The 26,680-nt window shown below is 38.7% G+C and overlaps 1 protein-coding gene across 10 annotated transcripts in view; it reads right to left on the reverse strand.

Annotated features, from left to right (window-relative positions):
* The window catches only part of LOC133158251 (neurexin-1a-like), a 165,789-nt gene that overhangs the window by 131,902 nt on the left and 7,207 nt on the right, over positions 1 to 26,680 (reverse strand). For 4 of the 10 annotated variants that reach the window (XM_061285319.1, XM_061285318.1, XM_061285316.1 and 1 more), the window contains exons 1-4: positions 13,598 to 13,814; positions 10,741 to 11,980; positions 1,297 to 1,326; positions 280 to 327 (exon numbers count right to left, since the gene is read on the reverse strand). In XM_061285319.1, coding sequence (XP_061141303.1) covers positions 280 to 327; positions 1,297 to 1,326; positions 10,741 to 11,452 — 790 coding nt within the window. In that variant the 5' untranslated portion in view covers positions 11,453 to 11,980; positions 13,598 to 13,814. Of the gene's footprint in view, positions 1 to 279; positions 328 to 1,296; positions 1,327 to 10,740; positions 11,981 to 13,597; positions 13,867 to 26,680 lie in introns of those variants that run through there. The other 6 variants (XM_061285327.1, XM_061285320.1, XM_061285326.1 and 3 more) reach the window with 3 other exon arrangements.

The following is a 26,680-nucleotide window of genomic DNA, read 5'->3' on the forward strand; positions in this document are numbered from 1 at the left end:
GCAAAGACTAGAGTGAGAGGTGGACGCTTACCTGCCCAGATGCAGCTATGCAAGATGTGTACAGTATGTAACATTACACAAGTCAAACTATTTGGGAAAAAAATGTGTTGTTTGCAAGAATAATAAGCCACAGCAAGCAAAAGCCAAACAGAACAATAGCATGTCAAAGCAACACAAATATTCTATGCATCTTCTTCTTATGTCTAATGCCTAATCATTAAACCACCAATTGCTATATTGTGCTTGGTTTAAGAATAAAAAAAATGAATAGGGATTTACCTTGAATGCTGAGTAGCGACCTTAGAAGCCAAGTTTCCCCTCTCTGCCCTGAGGAGAAGAGTCAAACGGCAAAGATCAGACGTCCACTTACCCCACAGGGAGAAGAGGTGAGGATCACAGCCAGGATGGGAGGCCCACAACACTATGATCACGCCTCAAAACCCCAAACCCATTCCTTGAACCATGGACAGCAACCCTATGTTCTTCTGCCTGTTGTCATCTTTCCATGCAGCAAGCAGGCGACGGATTGAATGCGTGAAGCAAAAGATGCACCTACCTTGAAGACAGCTATTTAAAAGTGCCGCTAACCTCAACTATGATATTGGGTATGTAAATGCCATTGGGTAATGAATTAAAAACAGACTGGGAAAGTACCTTTAGGTTTACCTATGAGTTTTGATGAGATGGTCCAGAATGAAAGCAAGTTCCCATCACAAAGAAAGGAGAACAAAAGGAGAGGAGGAAACACTAATAAGTGCAATGTTGGTTAAGGAAATGAAGACTGAGAGATGTGATGCTTCTGTTTGTGCAAACAGAGATGAAATGGCGACAAATGGAACCAAAACTGGTAACACGGATGGTTGCGTGAACTATGGCTGAGTGATAAGCACAAGTTACAATGAAAAAAAAAAAAAAATTCCCTTTCTGAGCAAAAATACATCTTTGGTCCAGTATTTTACAAAAATTAAAAGCCGGAGTATAAAAATAACATCAGCTTTAACGCTGCAGTGATTACAACACATGCATTCAATTTAGAAGTTTTCTTAACACAGTAAACTTACGAAATTTACAGTAAACACTCAGGATGGAAAGAAATGGCCGAACCAGACAGCGGAGTCGAAAAGACAATTCAGCTCGTAAAAGGGCTGGCTCATGTACCCCTGAGAATTATCTCCAACGAGCGCCACTTTAAAAGTGTCACGTTTTGTGCTGGCCTCAAACACACACATTTCAGAAGACAGTGACAGCATTGGGGACAATGGAGGGAAGGCAGGAGAAAAGGAAGAGAGCTCATACCTTGGTCGCCCATCATCAGGTGTGCCAGACCTTAAAAAGGAAAACAAGAGCAACAGTCAGCAGAGAACAAGGGATCATGGGAACTTGTGTCAAAATAACAACGGACACAAAGGCATCTCTTTTCACAGTAGATGTCTGTGTTACTGGAAGGGATGGGATAAGGAAAAGTCGGAGGGAAAGGAATAGGATGGTGCGCACACACAGGGTCAAGCCTGATGAGCATTCGCAGCTGGAATGCGTCATCGGCTACTTACTCATTCAGACATCTTCATTCATGTTTCATCGTATCCCTGATTTAAAATGAACAGATTTGCATCCAGTGAAGACGTCCCCCACCATGACTTCAATTGAGTCATCCAAAAAAAAATCTTTTAAATGTGCCAATTAAAGTGAAGAATAGAATACATTGACTCAATCCAGTCACACAAGCGGTGCCTACTATGTAAAGTAGACACCATTGCATGGACATTTGTGTACTAATTTATAATGATATTATATTGATATATTTTAATATTGAATAAATTACTCTATATTTGGATATCATTTAGCCTAAAGTTAAAGGTGCTTGGTTGACATATTTTACATTATGATACATGTCAAATAAATCTATCATTCAAAACCAAATAAAATATTTTGATTGTGAAATACAGAGTAGATTGTACTAAGGTAAGATGGACAGAACTCATTTCAATGTGTTCCGATTCCTGAAAAATAAACATCGACGCAAACAAGCGGAACGACCCGTGTCAATTTTTTGGATGGCAAAGACACCATCGCATAGATATTAGCACATTGGGGCGTCAAGTAGTTGTGTATGTTAAAAGAATATGACAGACATATGTTATGAACTCACTTAAATCAAGGGCCTCTCCTGCAACAAATACAAACTAGAAATCTACCACCATAGTTTTAAACCAAACTTTTGGAAAATGTTTTGCAATTACATAGCACACGACATTAAAATGACTTTTGAGTTTGAAGTTCAACCCATTTGTTGATTTTCTTTCCTCTTAGAGATATTTTCTCTAAGGCACAGCTAAACAAACCTTGATAGTGGGGGGGCAGATCATAACCTGATCCTCTACTTACCATTTCAACAACATTAATAAAGCAGTTACCTGCACCAAAACATTTGATAACATTTATGCGAGCATCCATCAACCAAGTGTTTTCACATTTGCACACTCGCTTTTGTAAACGCTGAACGCTTCGATAATAATACCCACCTTCAGAATATTTATCTTCTGGAAGCACGGACGGGCAAAGAGAAAGAAAGGAAGACATTCATTAAGCAGCATGCAGACTAGGACCGGCCGTTGCATGTTAGCATGCAAGGCATTGAAAAATCACATGCAAGTGACCCATTAGAACCCCATTTCTTATTTTGCAACACTTGGTTGTCCTTATTTACACACTGGAATACACGGCAAGGTTGAACACTTCATTTGATTTAAAAATATTACACTGTCTTGAACATTTTAGAGGCTGATAAAACACCCAACAACACTGTTAAACCACTTTATAAAAAAGGCTATGAGGCATAATGCTTTGGGGCTGTAAAGCACATCTTGAGACTTACTCATTGTGTTATGTAGGGCATTTTTAATTCATTTATTTAAGCACCAATGACTTCAAATACTATTTAATTCAAAGCATTAGATATATTATGGGAGGAATAAAAAGCTACTCTAAGATAACGATTGCAGACAAAAGCAAGGAAGATCCTCGGTAAATATATTTGTGATAAATAAATCCACTGTGTCAGAGCAAGCAGTTATTTGGGTGATTTGCTTTCGAAAGCATTGTACAGTGGCAGTTCTTTGAAAACAAAAAAAAATTGAATTCTATTTTGTGTGAGTGGCGTGCGAAGGTGAGGGGGAACAAACATGTGACACACTCATCAAGGAGTCTAAGAAATGAATAAGATACATGCATGCTTAATTATTATTTTTTTGTGTGTTGCTGGATTGCATGCAAAATGAGATGTTTAAGGCCCATAGACTGCCTATAAAAAAAAAAGCAAAACAGTCAGTCATTAAGTTTTCTCCAGTGTTGATTCTTGCCCTAAATGCCATACAAAATGTTTTGTTTTTAATGTACACTCTTTGTATGTGTTTATTTTTCCTATGAAACACTAAAATTGTAAATACGGTAACACATGCAACATGTAGTTAACATTAATTAATAGGAAATCAGGTCAGGTTATAAACTATGGGGGAAAACGCAGAAAAGACCAATTTAAACCACAAAAATCAAATTCCTACCTCTTTAAAATGTTTTGTTGCCCCAATTCAAACGATCGTTTGAGCCAAAAACTTACCATCGTCACTGGTTCCCCCTCAGACAACATGCACAAAAACATTTACATCACAGCTTTGTGAACAAATTGCAAAACAATAGAGCACCCAACTCTTTCAGTTTCTCTATGCTACAATAAAATAAAAATGTATGACTGTATACATTTATTTTAACTTTACTTTCACATGCAACTTTGTAGAGTGATTGATTTCATTTCATTCAACTGAGTGGTCTTCTGAATAAATTCTGAATACTTTGTTCACAAAGCTTGAAGACGACTTGCTGAAAAGCATCCAAGCGAAAGCATGACGATGACACTTGTAAAGCAAACAAATATGATGATGTAAAGACTGACAAAGATATTAGTAACATTGATGGCTTCTCTACATTTGAAAGGCTGGACCTTACAGTATTGCGTCACACTGTGAACATATAATAGGAGTTGTGTGGGTTATTGGGACTCATTTTATAATTATACCCTTTTGCATGAAAACTTCTCTGCGTTTTTGCCCGAATTATGTGACTTTATTCGAAACAAAATACATTTAGTTTATTATTATCATGAAATTTTGACTGTTTCACAATATCAGCAATTTTTCACTTTATCAGTGTCGTCAAAGCGAACAACTTTAATCTCATCATCATCATGTTTCAATGATAAATAAAAAGATCTGTTATTGAAATTTAATTTGTGACGTCTAGATAACACCGTTTGGGTGTAATTGAGCTGCATCCCATGGAAAAGAAGTTTAAATTGAACCGGAGTATCACTTGCCATACTAGGCCGTTAAAATAAGACCCCTTTAACTGTCTCTCTCCCTCTTTCGCTCTGTCTTTTCCCTCTGTAGTTGCACCACACACCGACGCCATACACTTTCTTTCACAAATGTACCCAGCTGGTTACATTCTAATCCAGAGACATAAATCCATTTAATCCCCTTGTCAAAGTGATCCTAGTGCTATTGTGCTGGTAGAACTACACCAAAATGAACTCTGCTGTCTATCACACACAATCTGCTCTGATCATTTTCCAACAGAAACTTATCATGTGTGTGCAATAATTATATTAGAAAGTCAAGGCACCGCTTTGCCGAACGAAACATCTGGCATGTAATGACAGAAAACACATTGAGGAAGGTTACAAATTATGTAAATTGTTTGTTTGTTCTGTTTCGATTTTAACAACATCTTATAGTCGGGGGTAATCCTCGTATCTCTAAAATCATTATTAACAGTTAGTATAGTTATCTCCTTTTTTTTTTTTTTTTTTATAAATCTGCTGTGTGCCGAAGGGAATATTTGTTTGAATTTTGTAAGAATTAAGACCGTACTGCCTTTGTGTTTAAGTTTGCATGGCATCTGAAACAACAGCAATACGTAGGATCACGAAAATCATTTTCCTAATACAATAATGCAAAACAACAGAGGGTCACGTAGAGCCACACTCTATATTGTGACACTCCAATGACGGCAAAGGATTTCCGCCGAAACATGACAGCTACGTAACAACCTACAAAACCTTTCTCTGAGATATAAGATCCATTATTTGTACAAAAGGCCGTGAATGGAAATCAGATTTGAAGATAAAGGCCCTCGTTTTTGTAAACAGGTGCCCATACGCTCAGCGTAGAAATAAGTTCCTCTTCATTTTCATACAGTGGCAAGACGAACAGCATTGCGCCTCGCTATGCATACTTTTTGTTGCTATAATTCCCAATTAGGAAATGATAAAATTCACCGGATAACTTCATGGGATTATGTTAAATCATGCTGATTATTATTATTATAATCCGCCTATCCAAACAATAATTTAATTTCTAAATAGCCTCAAAGCGAAGCAGTTTTGTTATGGTAATATTTTTTTGGAAAGTAGGTCAGCTCGAACAAAACCTAAACTAAAAAACTGAAACATCAATTGCTTAGAAATAACTTTGGTCGTGGTAATATTCAGTTAATAATCACATACCGACTTGAAGCAAATGGACACATTGACTGCTAATTTTGTCTCATTACATACATGTCAATACAGTCTGTATGATACAGTATTATTTTTGTGCAACTCCTGTGTGGCATGTGGCGTATCTCTGCGTTGAGGTGGGTAGATGTAAACTAAACTAAATTGATAATTAAGTAATTCCCGAAAATTAAATTAGAAAACGATTTCCTTGCAAAAAGTAATTGTTGGCATGCAGAATTTATTGCTTTGAACGTCATGCAAAAGACAAAAAGGCAGCAGGGTGTTTTTAACTCACAATGCATTCATTGCATGGTCTTACATAAACAAGATCGGAGAAGATTAGGAATGATGGATAGATATAATATAGTATTTGCATGAACCCAGCTGAGACAAGGGCTCGTAACTCTTGTTGGAATTATTATGAAATACCAATCAGACCTATGTCATTGGCATGGAAGAATGGAAAATAGCACAAAGGAACAAAGTCCATTCACAACCCATGGAACCCTTGCAATATGAATTTACTGTGTTTGGGAATTTGGCAGACCAATGTTTTTTTTTTTCCCACACGCCCCTAAGACAGCTGACATTTTGGTCAATTAGACTAGACTTTAAACCAGATCAAATCAACTCTAAATTGTGATCTAGGTTTGTGTAACACAATTTTGTTCAATGTGATTGTATTTCATTCATTTATGTACATAAAGTGTGAGCATCAAACCGTTCAGATTTGACTTTAGACCAGCTCAAAGGAAGTTCAAGTTGTGGCGCAGGTGGTGCAACGTAATTTTGGTGGTGATGGGGGTGGCATGATTGCTAAGCACCACTCATATAAATGTATCATTCAGTTACGCCTGTATGCTCTGAGCAGATGGCGTGCCGTGCTGACAATATAGTCCAATGGTGATCTTTTCAAAGAGGCAAACCAAACAGAGGGGGATTTCACAGAGCAGATGTGCTGAAGGACCTTGTCATTCTTTCACATCTTGTGGTTTGGAATCATCCAACAGGATTATCAACATAGTGTATACTCTAGTTCTTATGACCCTAATCCCAGGATTGACCAAATCTAGCATAGTGTTACAGGTGAGGATGCAATAATGGTAATACGCTCGACTGGTGGGATCTGTCAGATGTTATATAACAGATCTTGCAATTTTAAAAAGTGATTTGCGCCTTAAATCACCGAGTCTTTCTTCTCGAAATGTGCTTAGAAGTAGTTTAAAGAAAACAAATGTGTGCTTTATAATTGCCAATGTGTGACAAATCCAATCTCATGTGTAGCTCCTCTGCCAAAATAATGTTTAAAACCACACACACGCTTACACACACAAAGCACAGAGTTAAATGATAGATTAGCTGTTAACATTAAAATGTATTCTTCCACTTTTAATTCAAAGATAGACATGGAGAGGCAAAAAATGACAAAACGGAATAAAGTTTAGCATTGTTAAAATCAAATGACTAATTAACACCTAACAAGTTCTAATACAGTGCAAGATGAGCTCAAATGCAAAAACACTCAGAAGTGTGACAAAAGCCAAATGATATAACTAGTGGGGATTGTGTCTCCTACTCTTACAATTTGAAAACCTCAAAACAATTCAACTTCAGGGAGAAGTATGGACTAAACGATGATTCACGTTTTAGTGTCAGTTTGTGCGACTTGCAGTTATGCTTGTGTTTTGTGGGTCCAATTTCAGACAGCATATATGGAATTCCACATATTGTGGTGGTGGTGTTTGTCAATGACAATATAATTGACTAATGCGGTCTTGAGGGAAAATAGAGTACACTTCTTGGCTGGAACAAGCAGAAGCTACTACTTAATGGTTCGCCTACAGGAGACAGTCCTTTGACAATCACTAGCAGTTGTATTTAAACTAGGTAGAAATCCCGCAGGAAATACCTCTAATCTTTTGATCCGAATATCTGTCTTTAGACTCAGAGGCAGTAACGCACGATTAATCTGCTATTGCCCGAGTGGAGCCGCACTTTGGCTTCTAGAAAATGACACTTTCCCAGATCTGGATTGTCCTTATGCAGTGATCGACGCAGGTCATAGGAAGCACTCATTCAGATAAAACTTCCTGTAAGGTGCAGAGCGCTTCCATTTGCAATGCTAAATGTGAAGGATTGCATGAGTCACTACTGTAAAATATGGCATACCCACACAGTGGAGAGGCCACCTCTCTGGTGCCAGGGTCACTTGACAGGTTTAGTAGCACATCTAGGACTAGGTTAGATTACTATTTATAGCTACATTTCCATCATGTGAAATCGATTAGTTTGCCACTGGATAGTTTGGATCACCAAGCATGTTTTTCTTGTGTTTCGGCAGGATTTTGAGAGCTGGGTCAGTTACGGAAATAATAGGACAACATCTCGTGTTATTTACAAAAGCATGGGACTGCCAATTTGGAGTAAATAGTTTTGACTGGCAAATATGTATCCAATGTATTCAGTTACACAATTACAATTGCATAGTATAGAATGTAATTATGATTGGCATTAGCAATGCTCTACTAACATGTCATGAACACCCAACCAACATGAAAATCCATTGATGTTATTGATAAATCCAATTTATAAATCAAAATATTACAAATTCAACAATCATACTAATTTGCTCCCTCCTCTATTGGCAAAACAGAGGGAACAGCAGCACAAAAAGAAAATGCACAATGTAGCCTTGGAGCACTGCAATAACATCCACAGACAGACAGTTGAGCTCATGAGGCAAGGTAGTGCACCGAGTGACTATTGTGAAAATATATAGCTCGATCCGCAGCCCCAGTGCACATGTTGATTGATGACATTTCCTTTATTGGAAGTAAAGGTTGGTTGAGACTGTGAAATATGACCTGGTCACTGCACACATATGTACGCTTTTACTGTTCAAGGCAGCCTCCACCGGCTCCAGCATAAGTCAAATCCTGCCTATGAATCAGATAATGGACCAAATAAAGCACTGCATCTTCTTAGTCGAGTCCTTTTTTTTTTTTTTTTAACCCAGGGCTGATTTATGTTGAGCTAATGTGCAATGAAATGCACAACATCATTTCATCTTATCAGGATGAAAATATGGCAATGCATCTATGTTATTTCTCTAATGAGAAACGGGAGCACAGATTCGGTGGGACTAAGCGATGGCTATGAAACAATGCATTTAAATAATTGTTCTAACCGATCAAAGGGATTTGTGCGGGCGTAGTCATGCAATGTCCGCGCTTGTGATTGAGCAGGGGAGAGATGACAGTTGTTGTCGCATAGCCGTTAATCCTTTCATCTGATCAAAGTAATAGAGCAGCTTTGAAATGATTTAATGGACAGGTAATATCTAAATTTCAGGGTATTTTAAGGTTGAATCAGTGTGCTTGCATTAGCTAAGATGAAATATGGATGGAGGACAACTTTTGTTTACCACTCTGATCTGCCGAGCAATAATATCTTTTCGTTCAATTTGGTTGTTGAGTCTAATTCTGATTGACATAATCGCAAGCCTCTATTGTTCCAAAAAATTGGTTCAACATCAGCCCTTGTCTCAATTTTAGATGAGTGCTGGGAATTTGAACGGGCATCCATTTATTGCCTTTCTTTCCAGCAGTTGGTTCGTGATAAAGCAAGCAGAAATTAACATTGTGAATGTGGTTAATTGTAGTTAATTATGTTTCCAAACAACTGGGTCTCTTAAGTACTTGCCAACCTATCAAAGGAGACAAAAAAGGAAATACTGTATTTCGTCGGCTCCTTGTTTGAGTGTAACACTTCAGCTCATTTCAATAATCCCCCAGATACCAAGTTGCTTTGCACATTTTTACACTTTAGGCAAGCCCACTCGCTGCCCATCTTTGGCTTTTCACTCAGATTTTGCTGTTATGTTTATGCGTTTTACTGTCTTCATTATAAATGTATTGCTTTCACAGTGTTTGTTGTTGTATGACTCCATGTACAGCCCTTAAACTTAATTGCAAGTAAAGTTTTAGATCCCAACCCCACAATATATGTAAATGCATCCTTATGTCCCAAATCACTCTCTAGTGTTAACTATTACCAGAAGAATACAAATAAATAATCAATGAAATGAACATGCAGGCTGTGAAATTCTGTTGGAAAAATATAGTGTTACTGAAGTCGAGCAATTCGAAACAGAGACGCAGCTCCACTCTGTACGTCGAAGCGAGTTGATGAACTACGGCTCCATGAATTTAAATGCGATTCCAGGAGGAACACAAACGTGCAGACGACATGGACGACATTTTAATTAGTTGTATATGCCTCACTAACTATTGGCGGTCCAGTGAGGGGAACTTAGGCTGCAGTTGCAGGTCAATCGAAGCTGACCTAATGAGCTTATTATTAACAATAATATTACATGCTCAAACGGGCCTAAAGGAAATAACAACCAAACGTTAATTATGGCTGGGTTGGATTGGACTAGCAATGCCATAACATCATGCTACATTATTGCATCATCTCACATTTCATCATCATGAAGAACAAGTCAGTTGGATGGAAAAACAACTTCATTCTGAATTCAATTAGTATATGGCATTACAATGCTATGTGAAGTTAATTTTAATTAAGCCATGCAATATTTCTTGAATTAAAGTTAGTTTTTTAATGTTTGCGTTCAAAAATAACTTCATGATTGACGACTTCACCCACACACTCCATTACTTCCAGTACATATTTGGATTTTTTCGTGTGTTATTGTAGGACATAGCATTGACAACATCATGACAGTCTTGCGTCATCATTTTGTGAATCTATCCATCTTCTTACATGATTAGATATTTTAGTTAAATGCGACTACTTAATACTACTAATGCATCAGACTTGTGGTTTTTGCACCCGAGACAAACCACTGGAGGGTTCATTTCATAGGTCAACCGATCCCGGCAGACCTGCAGATAGGAATGGAAGAAGACCTTTGGGGATGGAGAGCACCAGCATGTTTTCCTAATGAGACCTAGTAGGCGATCACTCATTCCAAACAACAGCAGATCAATGGCACAAATGGCCTTAACTAAATAGAGGAAGGGATTGTTTCACTATTGAAAGTATGTTAATGAGGTTGGAAATTTGATTTTGTTTTTCGAAAATCACCGTGTTATGAGTGGGGCTTTTTTTTTTTCTTTTTATACAGAGGACATTTTGTTCCGTCAAAGTGGATGCAGATGTCTTACCTTCACTGCAGTCCGTTCCTTGGAATCCAGTTTGAGAACAGTCGCAGGTTGGTTTGTTGTCGATTAAACTGCACACTCCACCATTTAGGCACATGTCAGCTGCGCCGCACAGGTCCTTCACGACCCCTTCACTGTCCACCATGACGGATGCTGTGTTGTTGACCTTTATGTCCGTTATCCTACCGGCGAAAGGCGGCTGATCCCGGATGGCAGCCGACGTGAGTCGCAACGCCACCGATCGCAACTCTGGCGGGATGCCACCGACAAACAAGTGGCTGAAAACGGTCATATCCCGTCTTTTGGACTTGACCTCCACCCACTTGATCTCATTGTCCACCATCAGGGTTGTGTTCTTGAAGTTTCTTTGTATGGTGACGGCGTGCCATTGGCTGTCATTGACCGCAGTGTCGGATATCATGGAGGCAGGCTCGGCACAGAAGATGGAAAAACGAAGGCTGAGTTTCCCGTTCAGTAAGAGGAGTTCCAAAAAGTCACAAAATCCCTCGTCGTCAAAGTAAACCAGCAGCCCGTGGGAGCTCTTTGTTTTCATGTTGAAACTCATTTCACTTTCGCAGCACGCGTTCCACACTGGGAAGCGAGCCCACTGTCCCTGTGCACCTGTAAACTCCAGACAAGTGCCAACTTCTACATAGCCACAAATGAGCAGCCCGACCCAAATCAAGTGGGCACTGTGATGCTTTTGTAAAGCCATTGTGAGAACACTAATCTATGTGGATAGCTAAATGTATTTACAGGATGTTTAGATTAAGCAATACATTTACCGAGCTGACCGTGACAGAAAAGAGGCAGACAATGAAAGGTCTCATTGTACGATAGACAAATATTTGGGTTTTAACGGGCTAAAAATGTTGGCACTTGTGACTTGGGTCAGAAATATTAACACTGCCTGGACTGTGTGTGCCAAAATAATCTGGTCTGTTTCAAGGTCCTCTCTGCCATGGCGCTGGACACTAAACTAACAGTGCTTCAAAGACAAATCTGTTTGTGGTCATGGAAGAGCTCCTCCTGATGCCAGTTAGAGAATGCACGGTTTCACGCGAGTTGAGACTGCAGCCTTAATCTTCACGTTCATGCCAACATGGTTTTGGCTGGTAACTGCTAGGCTTGCTGTGGGCTTTTCATCCCGCATCTTCCCTAACAAAGTGAAAACGAGCCATATGGAGAAACACTGGCTGATGAGTTCGTCAAAAGAGGCAGTCTGTCCGTCCAAGCAAGTTCTCTGCAAAAGAAACAAAATGTCAATACAGCAGCACCCATCCAACATTTGCTTGCATGTTTACATTTGGAGAAAGAATAAGTTGTCAATATGAGAAACCTGTCAAAATGTAATTCCTACATTCAAATGCACCAAAAGTCATTGTACGAAAACTTCATTTTTTATTTTTGCATGACCTTTTTACAAATCACAATATTTGAAGTCGGCTGGCCTAAAACGCTTCCCTCACGCCACTTTCTCTGATACAGTGATTCACTCATTTTTATACTTGCATGTCAAAGTCATAAACTATCAGAGACAATATTGTCTGTGTTGTTAATAAAGATTTTATGATTGTGATAGTTTGAGCCTTGAGCAGATAAGATTCCATTCTTTGCTTTGGTGCCCTACAATACATGAGCAACCAGACTTCCGTTAAGCATCCTTTCAAAATGAGATGGGTTGATATTTCCGATGGGATCAACCAATTGGACCATTGACGTTCCACTGTTTAATTCTTGCATATTCATATTGCCTGATAGCAGCATCAGCAGCATCCCCACCACCCAGGGGATTCTGTCTTAAAGAATCAACTGTTTATCTCGACCAGTAAGAAATTACTTTTTGTGACTCTGAAATGTTGAGACTTTTTTTGCAAGAAACCCATATGCAAAACAGAAATCCAATGAGGCAGGAACAATGTCACACTATCGCCACCCGGCACTTAGTAAGCATCTCGTCAGCCCTCCCCTATATCATCCCCAAATAGTCCACTGCCGCTAGGGGGCATTTGTACATGTTATTAAAAGATTGCTATACTATGCTGTGATGTATCAAGCAAACTAGAATCCTCATGCAAGACTTTCTTTGTCATTCGGATTCCGTGGAACCCTTACTCATCATTCACACTAGCGGACAAGTACTTCACACACAGACATGGATCATTAGGGTCTTAGCAAAAGGCAAATGCTGCGCACAAGTACATCAAAAACGTATATAATGTCTGATGTAGACTATCAGAGTTTTTAATACACTCAGAAAGGTTACTTTTACATTAACTTTCGCATTTAAGAGAAAAAAAAATACAAAAGTGCATTATTTGCTCACTAAGGCGATTTGTGTGCCTCAATTTGCTACTTGTATGATGAAAGGACTTGGCGTTATCTCAAGTGTCTTTTAGGTGCACCCACATTCACAGTAACGTGGAATAAAAGGCGCAGTGTTGTTGAAAATTGTGTTAACTAATAAGAGTTAATTCATGATAGTCAAGCGCGTGCCCCCCCCCCCCCCTTCCTAAAAAAAAAAGCGACAGTGTACTCCGCATCGTTGACACATCTCATACCTTTACACTCTGCAGCAGACTACGATGCATTTAAACATATTTGTTCGAATTTCTACGCAAGTCTGGAGGGCGTGGAGACTAAAGGGAAATTAAATGTTTTTATCACCTTTCTTCCTGTGCGATCTGTACACTTGGACCGGACCCTAAATATAGTTAGCGCAAAAGGAGCAAGGGGGACAGAGACACCTCAAAAACACGTTGGGCAAAAACATCTCACCGTGTGCCTAAGAAAGAAAAAAAAAACGCGCGAGGAGACGGGTCACTTCCACACTTAAGTCCAATTATAAGGTATCATTTACCTTCAACGTGCTTCCTTCCACGGTGTCCGCAGCTTACAAAAGCAAGCACGCAAAGAAATCGAGAAATTTCATTAAAAAAAAAAAAAACATCAACAAGAATGAAAAAGATCACCGTGATTTTGGGTGAAAAGCAGAGGAGTGAGAATCCAGTTTTGGTGGAGGTGGAAAGAGGTGCAGTGTGCTTTCTCGGTTGAGCTCGTTCACGGACTGCGAGCGCCACAGAAGAAGCGATCCACGTGACTTCCCCGTGCAGGGGAGGGGCTGGATGCAGCACCTTGGACAGCGGCTCGGCGTCCACACAAACACAAACAAGACCACTGAGATACTAACTTCTTTCAAAAACTGCAGTGATTAATTACTGTGCAAACATCCCTTTTCCAAGGACGCAATTTAGCACGTTTAGACACTTTACACACCAGTAGCCCCTGAGCTAGATAGATAGATAGATAGATAGATGGACAGATGGCTAGATAAATGTATCTATAGATACTACACTTGACACAGAGATGGAGAAATAAGATGTCGAGATATGGATTGGATGAACATACAAACATCGCAGTTGCTATATTACGTAGATGTCTATATTGTATATATTATAGAATAGGTCAAGCTGATATAGAGTTTAAAAGGCCATAAAAGGACATTGCCCAGTATAACAAATATTTCTCTTGGGGAGCTTTTACATATCCCTGCTGACTTCAGGCAAAAGGACCCCTTACTGGTCACCAGTCAATCTCAGGACACGTATTGAGGCAGACAACGATTCACACTCAGCAGTTCCCACAGGCCTGAACGGAAGCCAAGCGAGTGAATCACTACCTTGTGAGTGAAAGACTATCACATTGAATATACTAAGAAATGGCAGGAACCAATACAGGCTCAAAAGTGGCAGACTGCTCAGAACACCTCTATGCAGAGTTTTCTCAGCCAATAATTGAGCAGCTCAGTGGACTATTTTGTCATCCATATGTGACCATATTTCCATCATGCCTTACTGTGTGTGTGTGTGTGTGTGTGTGTGTGTGAGTGTGTGTGACCATTGAATGTAAGTAAATTGTTGTCGTTAACTGATTATTATCAATATAAAGGCATCAATTAAATAACCTCTTATTGGTGTAGTAGCACAGTGATCAATGGTACATTTATATATCGAAAATATCCACGATACTTGATCAACCCACCCCTCCCCCTTGAAGTAATGATTTATCGTTCTAAAGTAAATCTTTCTTTTTTTTCCCCAAAGTTATTTTTTCCAGTGATAGAAATCATATTTTCAGTTCCTCTTGAAAGCATCTGTATCCCCCTCAGATTAAAGATGATTGAATTTAGAAATGTGTGTCATTTGGTTTATTAGATTAGAAGACAGGGGAAAGGACATCAGAAGTCTGAATTGAATTGCCCAGGAATTAATGAATCATACGAGTGTGGGCTGCAAAGAGCCGCTTGCATGTCCAGCTAAAATGAGCTTAGTGATTGTATTGACTCTTATATAATGACCTTGTACAAATGATGCATGAGAAAACTATTAACGGGCCAAAAGTCTGATTAAAAGTGAGATTTTAAAGCTCAAGCAAACAACCCAGAGCAAATTGCCACTCTCCTTATTGACATTTGATCCAGGGATTATTGGATCAATTGATTTCCCATTCACAATTTTTTTACACCTTACTTTATGATATAATTTCCAATATGATGACCATGAATTCCACACTTTAAATGTTTTTTTCTTCTCCAAAAAGCAATTCTCCTGAAACAATTGGGTCAGTAGATCACAAGTGATCATCAAAACACCATTCTCCTTTATTTGGGAAAGACAAAAAAAGCTAGTTTTTCAAGTCTTCACTCACCCTATTCAACACTTATCTATCAGTGATTTGAAAACACTATACTGTACATTTTTAGTATTATTAGTCGGGGTGCAATCTCAATACAATAAATTACAATAAAGGCACAATATTGAAACAGTTGCGCAGTGTAACCTTTTGGGGTCTGTGACCTCTTCAGGGTCGTTATGGAGCAAATCTCTCATCCCCATAGACTGTATTTCATCTAAATGAATTCTACACCTAACTGAATCTGGAGTTTTACAAAAACTACTAAACTTGGCAATGCTCAAAGGTGGAGATATGACTTATAAAAGTTGAGCGCTATCTGTAAAATGTATGATAAAACGGAATTATATTCATTGAATGCAAGCTAGTGTGAAATGGCCTGATAAAATAGAGCCATGACACACCTGCTGGTCACAAATAGTAATCCCAACATTTAAAGGGAGCGGCTTTCATTCACTATTGTCATTGAAAGCATTTTAGGTGAATACAGGCTCAATGCAGTCCAAATTGAAAAGCGTTTGCACAAACGTACACACACACACACACACACACACACGCACACAGAGAAAGATATAGTAGGTGTTATTTTTTGTTTATGGATATTGATACACAAGCTTTGTATTTAGATGGATGGAAAGATGGATGGATGCAAAGAGGGACAAACAGAAAGACAGAAATATATCGCAGAAGGTTGTAATGTTTGAGTTTTCAGAAATAAAATGGAAAGAAAGAAATTGTATTATTGTAGGAAGGCGACGATATGTAAACATAATAAAGCATAGCCATGGATTGTTGACATTAGGTGTATGAGCTCAACAGTGTGTGCGCACTTCCAAGACAAGCAAATAAAACCCCCGTATGTCAAAAATAAACTCTTCAAATATATATACTGTAAAGATGGATGAATCAACATGGAAATGCCTTTTCCCTTTCCTAAGGAATTAATTCTAACACTAAATCCGGAGTTAACTTGAAACCAAGAATGCTACAAAGTTAGAAAGTGTAACCCTGGACATGGATAGCGTCGATAATTTGCTGGAAAGATTAAATGTGATAGAATTTCAAGACAACTACCTTCCCTTGTGAGCACACCAAGCAACCACAATTAAAAGTGTTAAACAGCTGCAAGGTGAAGGTTGCTAGCTTCCACATGACTGCTCCTGACAGGAAGAAAAATCCTTTTCAACTCAGGCATCTCCCTCTGCAGTCTTTTCCTGGGCCAACGGGAGGAGGATCGCTCCCATTTTGCACTTTTCGTCAAAGTGGCAACCGGGGCCCGGGAACACACTTCATTAACTGCTCCAACGGCAGAGGATGGTAGCTTTTCCAGGGAGTAATCACAAATCTGAAGTTGTAAGATGACCACAATGCATTACGCAGAAAAGGCTTGTCACTCCCTCCAAGGTTCCTATCCTTTCAAGTGTGGGGCGCCAATCAATCAAATGAAATGAGCTGAGAAACCTTGGGTGTTATTTACACGTGCGTCTTCTCAGGTTGTTTCATATGGGACAAAACGAGTCTATCCTATGAATTAGAAACGCCAACAAATATTCCTGGAACCTGCTTTACATTTGTCAAAATTGCCTCCTATTAAAAGTTCAAGTACTGATATATATAATAACATGGAACGGTGTTCTAAATCCACAAAATTTATGGTTACCGATTCATTTGCCTTGTCATTACTCATTCAAATTTTTGTGCTTCTCTGCTGCTTCCTCAATTAGATAAATGATTCATTTATTTTCACTCGGTGGAAAATCTGGAGTTGCTCAGCGAAATGAGGATGAGAAGGCGGAGCAAGAGGTGTGGAATACTTAACATTGGGCGGGGGCTTGATATGATTTCTCTAAAGACATACTTTTCAAGTCTGGGAAAACATTTATTAGACTATAAATGCACACAGCCTGAGCTTCATTGGCTCTCGTATTCCATCTTACATCATTAATGTTTGATGTAAAAATTCAACTATGAGTGCTGATGGGGACTTAATGGTATGAACGTCTTTGCAAGCCTCGTAACAGAAGACCAGCAAAAGCAAAGCCACAATCTCAATCCACCCATCCAAACACTCCATCATCAAACTAATGGCATAAGTATATGCATTCCGGGCAATATGAAAACGTGTGGCTTGTTTGTATTCACGCCAAGTATGCACCTTTTTTTTCTCCTCCTGATTTTCATTTGGTCGGTTTTGAAAAAAATTGTTTTGAAAAGCTAGCCTGTCAAATTGTTAAACCGTCACTTCACTGGCTACACCAGATACAAGAGGGGACAATCCACGTACAGAACGTGGTCAAAATGTATCATATAGTACTTTACTTGACTCGCATGCTTCTGTAGCATTAAACTGCAGCAATCTGAACCTATGCATTAATATTTCAATCTAAAGGTCTTCCAATTCATGGCTATGCTTTTACTCTCTTGTAATGTTTCACTCAGTGATAAAGCAATATATGTTTACATCAGCAAAATGCTACTTTTACACTATATCCAGATTTAAATAAATCTGACTCTTAGTGAACGAGGTTGGAAACATAATTTTATTCTTCCTTTAATTCTGTGACACCATCTAAAAAAAATCAAGACTTTAAATACAGACCGTCCTTGCTCTTGAAATATTAAATTTTACATTATTCTAACCGAGATATTCTCTGAAAGTAATAATGCATGTCTTCTGAGTAGCAGGCTGAAAGATGCTCGTTCATGTGATGAGCAGATCTAGCAGCACAAGAATAACAATAGGAACAATTGGCACCTCATCTGGATTTTCAGAGACACATTCCGGAAGGAATCAAGGATGGATATGCCTGACAAAGAGCCAAAATAAGAATAGTACAAAAGAGTTAAGGTGTCTCATTATGAGGTGTGAAAAGATAGACATGCAAGTCCTAAAATATGACCCCAAAGGATGCATGATGCAGTGGTTGGTCAAGTTTGGAGAGTATCTGTGAAGGACACTATTGTAGTTCGTAACTGGCTAGATTAATCAGTGCAGGTTTTTCTTTTCTATTTTAAAAATATTATTTTTAGGGTCTCATAACTATTTTGTTTTTGATATACATATGGGATAAGCAAACAATCATTTCCACCCACAGTCACACTAATGAGTCATTTTGAGTCTTAACTAAACCTCACACATGATTTGGAACACAGAAGCTGGAGGGATGAACATGCAAATTCCTCATGGGTAGCCCGGAGCTGAGAACTTGAGAACTGTGAGCCAGACGTGCTACCGACTTGGTCCCATGAGAAATTTGTCCTTGCCAACTAGACTTGAAATGGCTGGAACTGCTCAACACTGAAGTGCTTATAATGCACAGGGAACCAAATTCCAAGTCAATTGGAAACAGTTTATTGTGGATACAGAGAAAAACATTTAAGATTTTTAGGTAAGGAATCTTACCCTGTGATTTCAGATCCTCTTGTAATTGTTGGAAAAGTGTGTTCTAAGACAACAAATTCAAACTAATCTTCATATTGTATAACGTGTTAAGACAAGAATTTGCAAATATTTCACTCGTTAACCAATTTTGGCTCCCTTAATGTAAATTTCAAGGGATTTCCCACCAACACGATCATTTCTGATATACAGTATTTCTGGAGAACAAAATGTGCACATTTCACCAAATGAAGAAATGAAACATCTATAACTATAAACTGAAAAAAGGTAAGACATGAAACCTCAGTCAATCGTGAGTGTAAGAATAAAAATGCTACCCGGGTTTGCACATCCCCCATCCGACTGCAGTGTTAGCCTCATTTGGACAATTAGAAGAAGTGCAGCTCAGTTCAACATGCACACAGTAATGGTACCACAAGGTTAAAGTGAAGAATGCGGCCCTTTTCTCTATGCATATAAAGACAATTACACACAAGGCTACAATGAAAGACAAGGCCAACACCTTGAGATTAAACTATTCATGTCAATATATCAAAATTAGAGGCAAAGAGGGATTCATGCTTGAAAATTCTGCAAGCCGTGAAGGAAACCTAAAACACCAAACACTAACCCAACAAGAAGCTTGAGTGAAGAAATGTCAGCATTGTCTAAGAGTAGCACATCAGCTAGTGTGAGTAGGTAGGCATATTTGCTGGATGGATTGATGAAATTAGGTGAGATAAAAGAGCGGCTGTGATAAAGGTGGCATCCATCACTTGTTATCTATATCTTTACACTTGTCATAGGAGATAGTAGTGGTAGTGGAGACTTTATGGGGAAAAAGGCAGAAAATAAATAGATAGCTCGCCAAAATACTTTGATGTTGAAAGTGTTTTTGTTTTATCATTTGTAATTCTGCTAACGTTTCATCCAGTTTTCAACATAATTTGTGTTGTAAATGAGCAGATTCAGCTTTTTTTTTTAATTTACTACTCGCTATTCATTTAAATGTGCATTGAGTATATTAATTACATTAAAAATGCTTAAGCTATTTCAAGGTAAAATGGAGAATCAATGTTTTCTCTCAAAACTTTTAAAGGTTACCACAGTAGATTTTTATCACAGCGCTTTATCATTGTGCTTAAGGGTGAGGTTCTTTTAATACAATATGACAAAAGTAAATTGAATTGTAGAAATGGAAAAATCATTGTTGAACGGATTTTAGTATTAATACTTCCCAACTACATCATTAAAGCGATTAAAAAAAAAAATAGGTTTAGCAGAGTCAGTGGAGGTGGGCTAATAAAGTATTTTGCCAATTGGTGGGAACTATTGATGTCAGACTGCAGCTATTTCACTATCGAACGGCATCATCTTTAAAAAGGAGACGATGGGCTTGGCAGTGGAGGAGTCCTATTGATCCTCGGTTTTATTGATTTCCTCCCTTTGTGAGAAAGAGAGATCGAGTTTGTGTGTGCATGCGTCCTTGCGTGTGTGTAGAGGGGGTGCGTGTCGGTGGCAAAGCAAAAAGATGGGAGGTGCGTTAGCTGGGAGAAGGCCTCTTTCTGAATAAGAATGGCGAAGCACTGGGCACCGGAGTAAGGTGCTGCATGAACAATAACGTCTGGTGCCGCTGTGGATTGTGCTGCACTCCAGACGAAAGAGGCTCTCACTGCAGATGTGCTGCTGACATGTTCCAGCGGCTGCATTGCAGAAACTTAATGAGATCCCGGAATTATTGAATTACTGTCAACTGGACATAATATACACAAAGATATGTCAGATTTGTCTAAAAGCTCACTTAAAGTACTTACAGAATGCAACGTATAAGCAATATCCTTTGCGGTTGTTCCGACTGGTCCAATTTCAAGGGCTTCTCTTTTGGAAATAATGGACATTATTGAACAAAAACACGTTTATATTTTATATTAATTCTCTTCATACAGCTTTTTCTTTCAGCTAATTAGTTTTTTTAAATTGCTTTACAAATAAAATTGAGTTGCGGTGAATACAGGTGAGGAGATTTCGATGTTATATTAATAAAAAGACATGCACTGAATCATGCATTGACCAGGAGGCCAAATTGAAAAGTGAGCATCTGCTGGAGGCTTTTTGCTTCTTGAGTTTGAAGAGAATGACTCAATCTCTCTCTGACACTTCTGCGTTTTGACAGTGCGAGTTATCTGTTCAGTGGCTAATCTTAAACGGTGGACGGTTGTGGTCAGAATTTTGTCAAGGCTCAAGTGCTAAAGGAAACACTTGAGGCGAAAGCCTTTTTGGTAAGATGCCTGCATGATTAAGAACTACAGCAACAATAATAATAAAACATCATTTCTCCCAGTCTGGCCCCGAACACCAAAGGACACGAATTCAAGAGAATAATGTATTCACTGTTGAGTCATTTTATTATGTGTTGCATTTGCCTTTTAAAAGTTGAAAATAAACTCATTCGACACCCACTGCGCAGACTGTCTGCAAAGTTGCGGAGATTGTTCTGTTACATTTCTTTGACCCTGGGCAAACATTACGAATACTGTATACCATTCTCTATTCAAAGACACAACCAGTAGAGATATAACTATAAATACCAATTATAATGGCTTTTCCAAACATGATTCATGGACGCCTTTTCCGGGCCTTTACTGAGATTCTACACCACAGTAAAATATGTCTTGCGTATTGGGTCATTTATGAAGATCAGAGAATGATATATATTAATAGTGTATCTCTAAATTAAACTTGATTAGCTATTTATTGGCCTCAGTTATACCATCTTGAATCTCACATGAGGAAGGCTGTGTGCAATGGTTGAATATCACAGGATTACCTGAATGATAGAAAAGTGTCTGGTGCAATCTAATGAGGCCATGTTTGTTTATCTTTCGGTACGCCTGTTCTCAGTAGAATCTGCCAGGATTTGACTGACAAAAATGCCAGTGTTTTGAGAAAGGTCAATGAGAGTGAGACAAGGCCGCTCAACTCAGCTTCCTTTAATTAGCTCCGGCTTTGTGCTCCTGTCTCAGTCTGTAGCGCTGCTAGAACCATGTTCACCCTTCAAGATGTGACCTGAACAAGAATGGTCCTGAGAGGAAGCCAAATGAAAAGGGTGGTCATTATAAGCAAAGATTCCCTTTGCTCAAGCCAGAAATATATTCAGCGAATGTTAAAACTCAATAGGAAAGTGTTAACAGCATTGTCATGATGCTTGACAGCCACGGGGGACTTACACTGAAACAAATGCATTGTTAGAATCGAGAACATAATTTAGTCATGCATTTGCAAGTTAATGAATGACAAGTCGCGTCAGTTGAGAAGATTTGAAATTGCGACATCCAAATCCCCTGGGTCGTAAGATGGTGGTGAGAAAGAATGCTTCACCGGACTCTTAATCTTATTTTCATCAAATGACTGCCAGGAACAAGAGCAGGAAATGCTGAGAAAAGGTCAGATATTTGTCACAGCTATATAATGAAAGTTACTTTCGCAGTGGTACGGTTGGCTTCACAGAATGGTGAACTGGAGTCACTTGATCTACTTTCACCTGTTAGGTAGGTAGCCAGAATTCCTATTATTGTGCAGACCTCATTTCGACATGTAGGACAAAAGAAAGGAGACAGGGATGGCACCCAAACAAATTCCCAATCTAGATAAATGACCGACTCATTCTGTAATAAAATCAATCATGTGCATACTTGTAGGAATACAGACAAGAGAAGAGTACTGACTCAAAGTTCCCTTGCACAGTTACATTCCATCTTACTGTAAATTGGGTTCCAGGAATTAAAGTTAAGACATGCTTTCTTAAAAGACTAATGCTTTCATAGGAACTTGGATTTAAAGGAAGATGAAACCACTTACAGGCAGAGATCAACACTGGCATGCCTACGGAATTAAGTCTCGTCCCATTGGAGATGTTTGACAGTTAAACGCACCTGCAGTCGAGCCACTCCGGAAGGATTTGAGGGTTTAGTAAGTAAGTCAGCCACAGACGCAGATTGATGGTACCCTCCAAGAGGAACCCAAGTTGAAATGTCTTGAAACCCGGAATGTTGTACCATCACTTTTAAAGGACTGACTGAGTTATATAGGAGGGCACAGCAAGAGTTGACTTTCAGGGCCACATAGTTTGTAGTGATTTTGTAACGAATCATTCAGAAAAAAAATATTAATCTGTTGAGTGTTTGGTCAAAATATTTGCATTTCTAGTCTGAGGAGTCCTGGATAAGAACAAGATGCTTCATGAATTAAAAACCTCCACTGACTGTAATTTTTAGTTTAACATTGTAGGTCCACAAAGAGACAAAGTAAAACTTGCATAAATTACAAATTTGGTAAAAACACTACATCGGACTGAAAAATAAAATACTCTACCAATGCTTGGCAATGGAAACTTATGTTTGACATATTCAGGATCTTGTTTTTGACAACAAACCAAAAACCAGCATGTTGTCCGATACAACGAAAACACATTTTCTGTCAGAATGCTCATGTTTAACCGTACACAGAGATTTCATCATGTTCAACTTTTTGCCTGCCAAGAAACCGTCTATGTCTGGACGCAAAGCAAAAATGCATTTCCTCTGTTGATGAGGCGTGGCGTAAGCTGTGGGAATAGGCAAGCCTGGGTCTAATGGGGATTAGAAAACTGGGAAAAACTCAAGATGACTTACTGGTGGGCAAGTGTAAGTATAAGAGGGGTCGACTGAAGAGAGGTAAAAGGGTCCTCAAGCTGCCTGCTGGGGACTTTCACTCTCTTCTGTATTGATTTCTCTGTCCATCGTGTAATTAGGCCTCGGTGAAAGTGAGTAGGAGAGGAACGGACGAGACCTTATCTGATGTACGGAGAATTGTTATGTTGCGTCGATAAACGCAAGAAAGAAAAGCAGACTTTAAATTGATGGCCAGTTCGCTATAATATCTAAATATCATTTGCCTTTTTTGGCCATTTCAAATCTTGGATTGTGAGTGTCTGAAAATGATAGTGTGATGTTAGTTTCTAAGCCTTAAGCAGACCAAAGTGTCTTTAACAATGATTCTACTAGTATCGGAAAACGAGTTGTGGTTTACTTTATTTTATATCAAACCCATACACAGCAATCCCTAAACAATTCGGCATTTTTACTTAGGATGATAGCATACAGATACACGCATATTATTGTCGCAGTAAAGAGTTAATCGGGTGCTCTCTCCGGCAATGCCACAAACGCTTTCTAGATGAATGGACGCAAATTCCTACAGACACAGTCTCAATGAATCAAGTCAAATGTTTTTTACATCTTCAGTTCCTGCAGGTGTAATCTAGGTCTCACAATTCTTTTGTCTATGCTAGCTATCTAGCTTTTATTTCAATGTGAGCACTTTGTCAGATAAATACGGTAGATGTTGTCCGGATGTATTTCATTATTTTGACCTATCATTAGTTGAAATCAATAAATTTTTAGTATTAATTTCATACTGAGGTACAGTGGGAAACAATAAGATCAAGCTTGGGAAAATATAAGTTAAAGCAAACCAATTAAGTAAAAACAACAACAGATAACTACGTTTACTTCCAACCCTCATAAAATGTGTCAGTCATAGAATGACTCAGTCATGAAAATAGAATTAGAGTAGAGCTGAATTCATCATTCAAAAAAAAAAAGGGGGGGGGGGGTGCGGATATTAGCTACTTTTGGCTTCTGAGTCATTCTGATTCAGTCGCATTACAAATCATTTTGACACCCATAAATTCATTTCCCTTCACTTGATGCTTGTTAGAACACGAGTCACTGACTCATAAACACTCCAAATGCAACAATGGTATAATTCTGAGATATTCAAATTAAACTACAAGTCCTCATATGCAGCGAGGGAGTTATTCCAAATTGGAGGGTTACACTTCATTGTTTAGCCTCTGAAATGTCCCTAATTGAAATCATGTGGATTCAATTTTGTTTTTTATTGTGCCTATTCAGTAGCAGGACCTTTTCTGTTGGGATGCATCTTTTCCGTTTCTGGACATTTATGGCTATAATATGTACATTTAAGATGAAAGGCCACTGAGACATAATACATGTTACTACTAGGTTGGCAAAATATAGCCCTGGTGTTTAGTATGTCTGCTTCACAATTCAAAAGATCTTGGTTAGAATTTTAAGCTTGGCTGCATTTGTGTGGAGTGCACATGTTCTTTCCATGTTTGCATAGATAGATTGCATAGATTAATTTGACACCTCTGAGTTGTAAAGTGAATGAGAGTGTGAATAGTTATTTGTCCTCAAATTCCCTATATCCTTGTATGTCTTTTGTGATTGGTCTCAATGATCGACCTCCGAGTTTATGAGGCATGCAAGTGCCATCTCAAAATTAATTCAATTAATTTGTTGAGTCTATAAAGACATTTAAAGCAAAATGTGTGATGGTTGTGGCTTTGCATATACCAGTCTGACAAAACTCATTGCAGTGGTGTAAAACCAATAACGGATGATTTATCTCACGTAGACAAGTCTTGATAAAATCTATTTGATGTCTCCAGGAACTCACTGGGGAATCTATTAGTAAGCCAGAAGGTATAACTGCAGATATGAAGGGGAGAGTGCATGTTCTGCCTCTAATATCTTGTGCCTATGAACTCTGAATGTTAGATTCATATATGTCCACACTGCGCTGAGGCTAGGGATTCAAACTCTTCGGTCCATCAGACTAATCTGCGTGTTTTAATTTACCACTCTGCTATACAGTCACTTAAGGATTATTAATCGCCAATCACATTCATTGACAACAAGATGGACGCCTCGCTAAAATCAACAGTTGAAACTAACAGCCGTGACACGAGGATATATAAGAACCAGATAGAACGATCACGATAGACTTGAATATTAAAGTCAGATGCGGACAGGGCTCAGCTCAGTAGAACAATCATGGCTCTAATGAGGATAAACAGTACAGAAGATTTATAGATGATTTAAAGCTGATTTCACCTTCAAATGAATACTTAATTGAATACATCAAACCATTATTGATGCGGTTTCATTTGAAAGAGCGTGTATGTGTTGTACAGCTATCAAAGTACTGCCATCTATCTTTTCATGAATCAAACTGGGGGGAAAAATAACATATCCAGCCTTTGTATGCCTGATCAAAAGAAAATAAAACATGAGGAGTTCATATAATTTATGTTTAAAAACACAAGTTGCTGTTGGGAAGGATCAAGAGAATATGTGGGCTACTAATCCTGGTAAACATCGACACAGTTTAGTGATTATGATATACCGAGTACAGTACTAGGAATTATATTACCAGCAACGCACAAAGAAGTGTAGCTTATTGTATGTACTCAAATTTCTCAGGAGAGAAACAATACTGCAGCTATATACGTAAGCCTTCGAGATTCCCATGTGAAATGACACACAAGTCAGCGGAGAGTGAGCAATGTGAAAAGACAAACGCCTTTTGCTGTGATCAGGCTGAATCAGACCAATGCGGCAGTGCTAATGAAGGTGTAAAGAGAGGGAGATGTGAAAAAGGAATGAAAGTGAGCAGAGCGAGGAAATGTTTCATGGTTTTGTCTGGTGGCACTTATCAGCAGCTGCCAGTCTGATAATTACGGCTCGAGGCCCAGCGCTGCTCCTTCAAGTCGGTCTTGACAGCCCAATTCAAGCTCACAGCCGCACTTCTATGTACTATAGCTGTTGGGAAGAAGCTGGCTTTGAGAAGATATCAGTAAATATAAATGTCCCATTTAAAATACTGAAGAAAAAAAATCATTAAGTAAGAGGAACATTGACTCCACTGAAAAAACTTACATCTCCAAATTTGTAACTCCTAGCCAGTGTATGTGTTATGCTTCATGGGTCTATTGCAGTGTTGAGCCTTTTATACTCTTCGGGCCAT

Source organism: Syngnathus typhle, linkage group LG8 (genome assembly GCF_033458585.1).
Source record: "Syngnathus typhle isolate RoL2023-S1 ecotype Sweden linkage group LG8, RoL_Styp_1.0, whole genome shotgun sequence".
NCBI classification, from domain to species: domain Eukaryota; kingdom Metazoa; phylum Chordata; class Actinopteri; order Syngnathiformes; family Syngnathidae; genus Syngnathus; species Syngnathus typhle.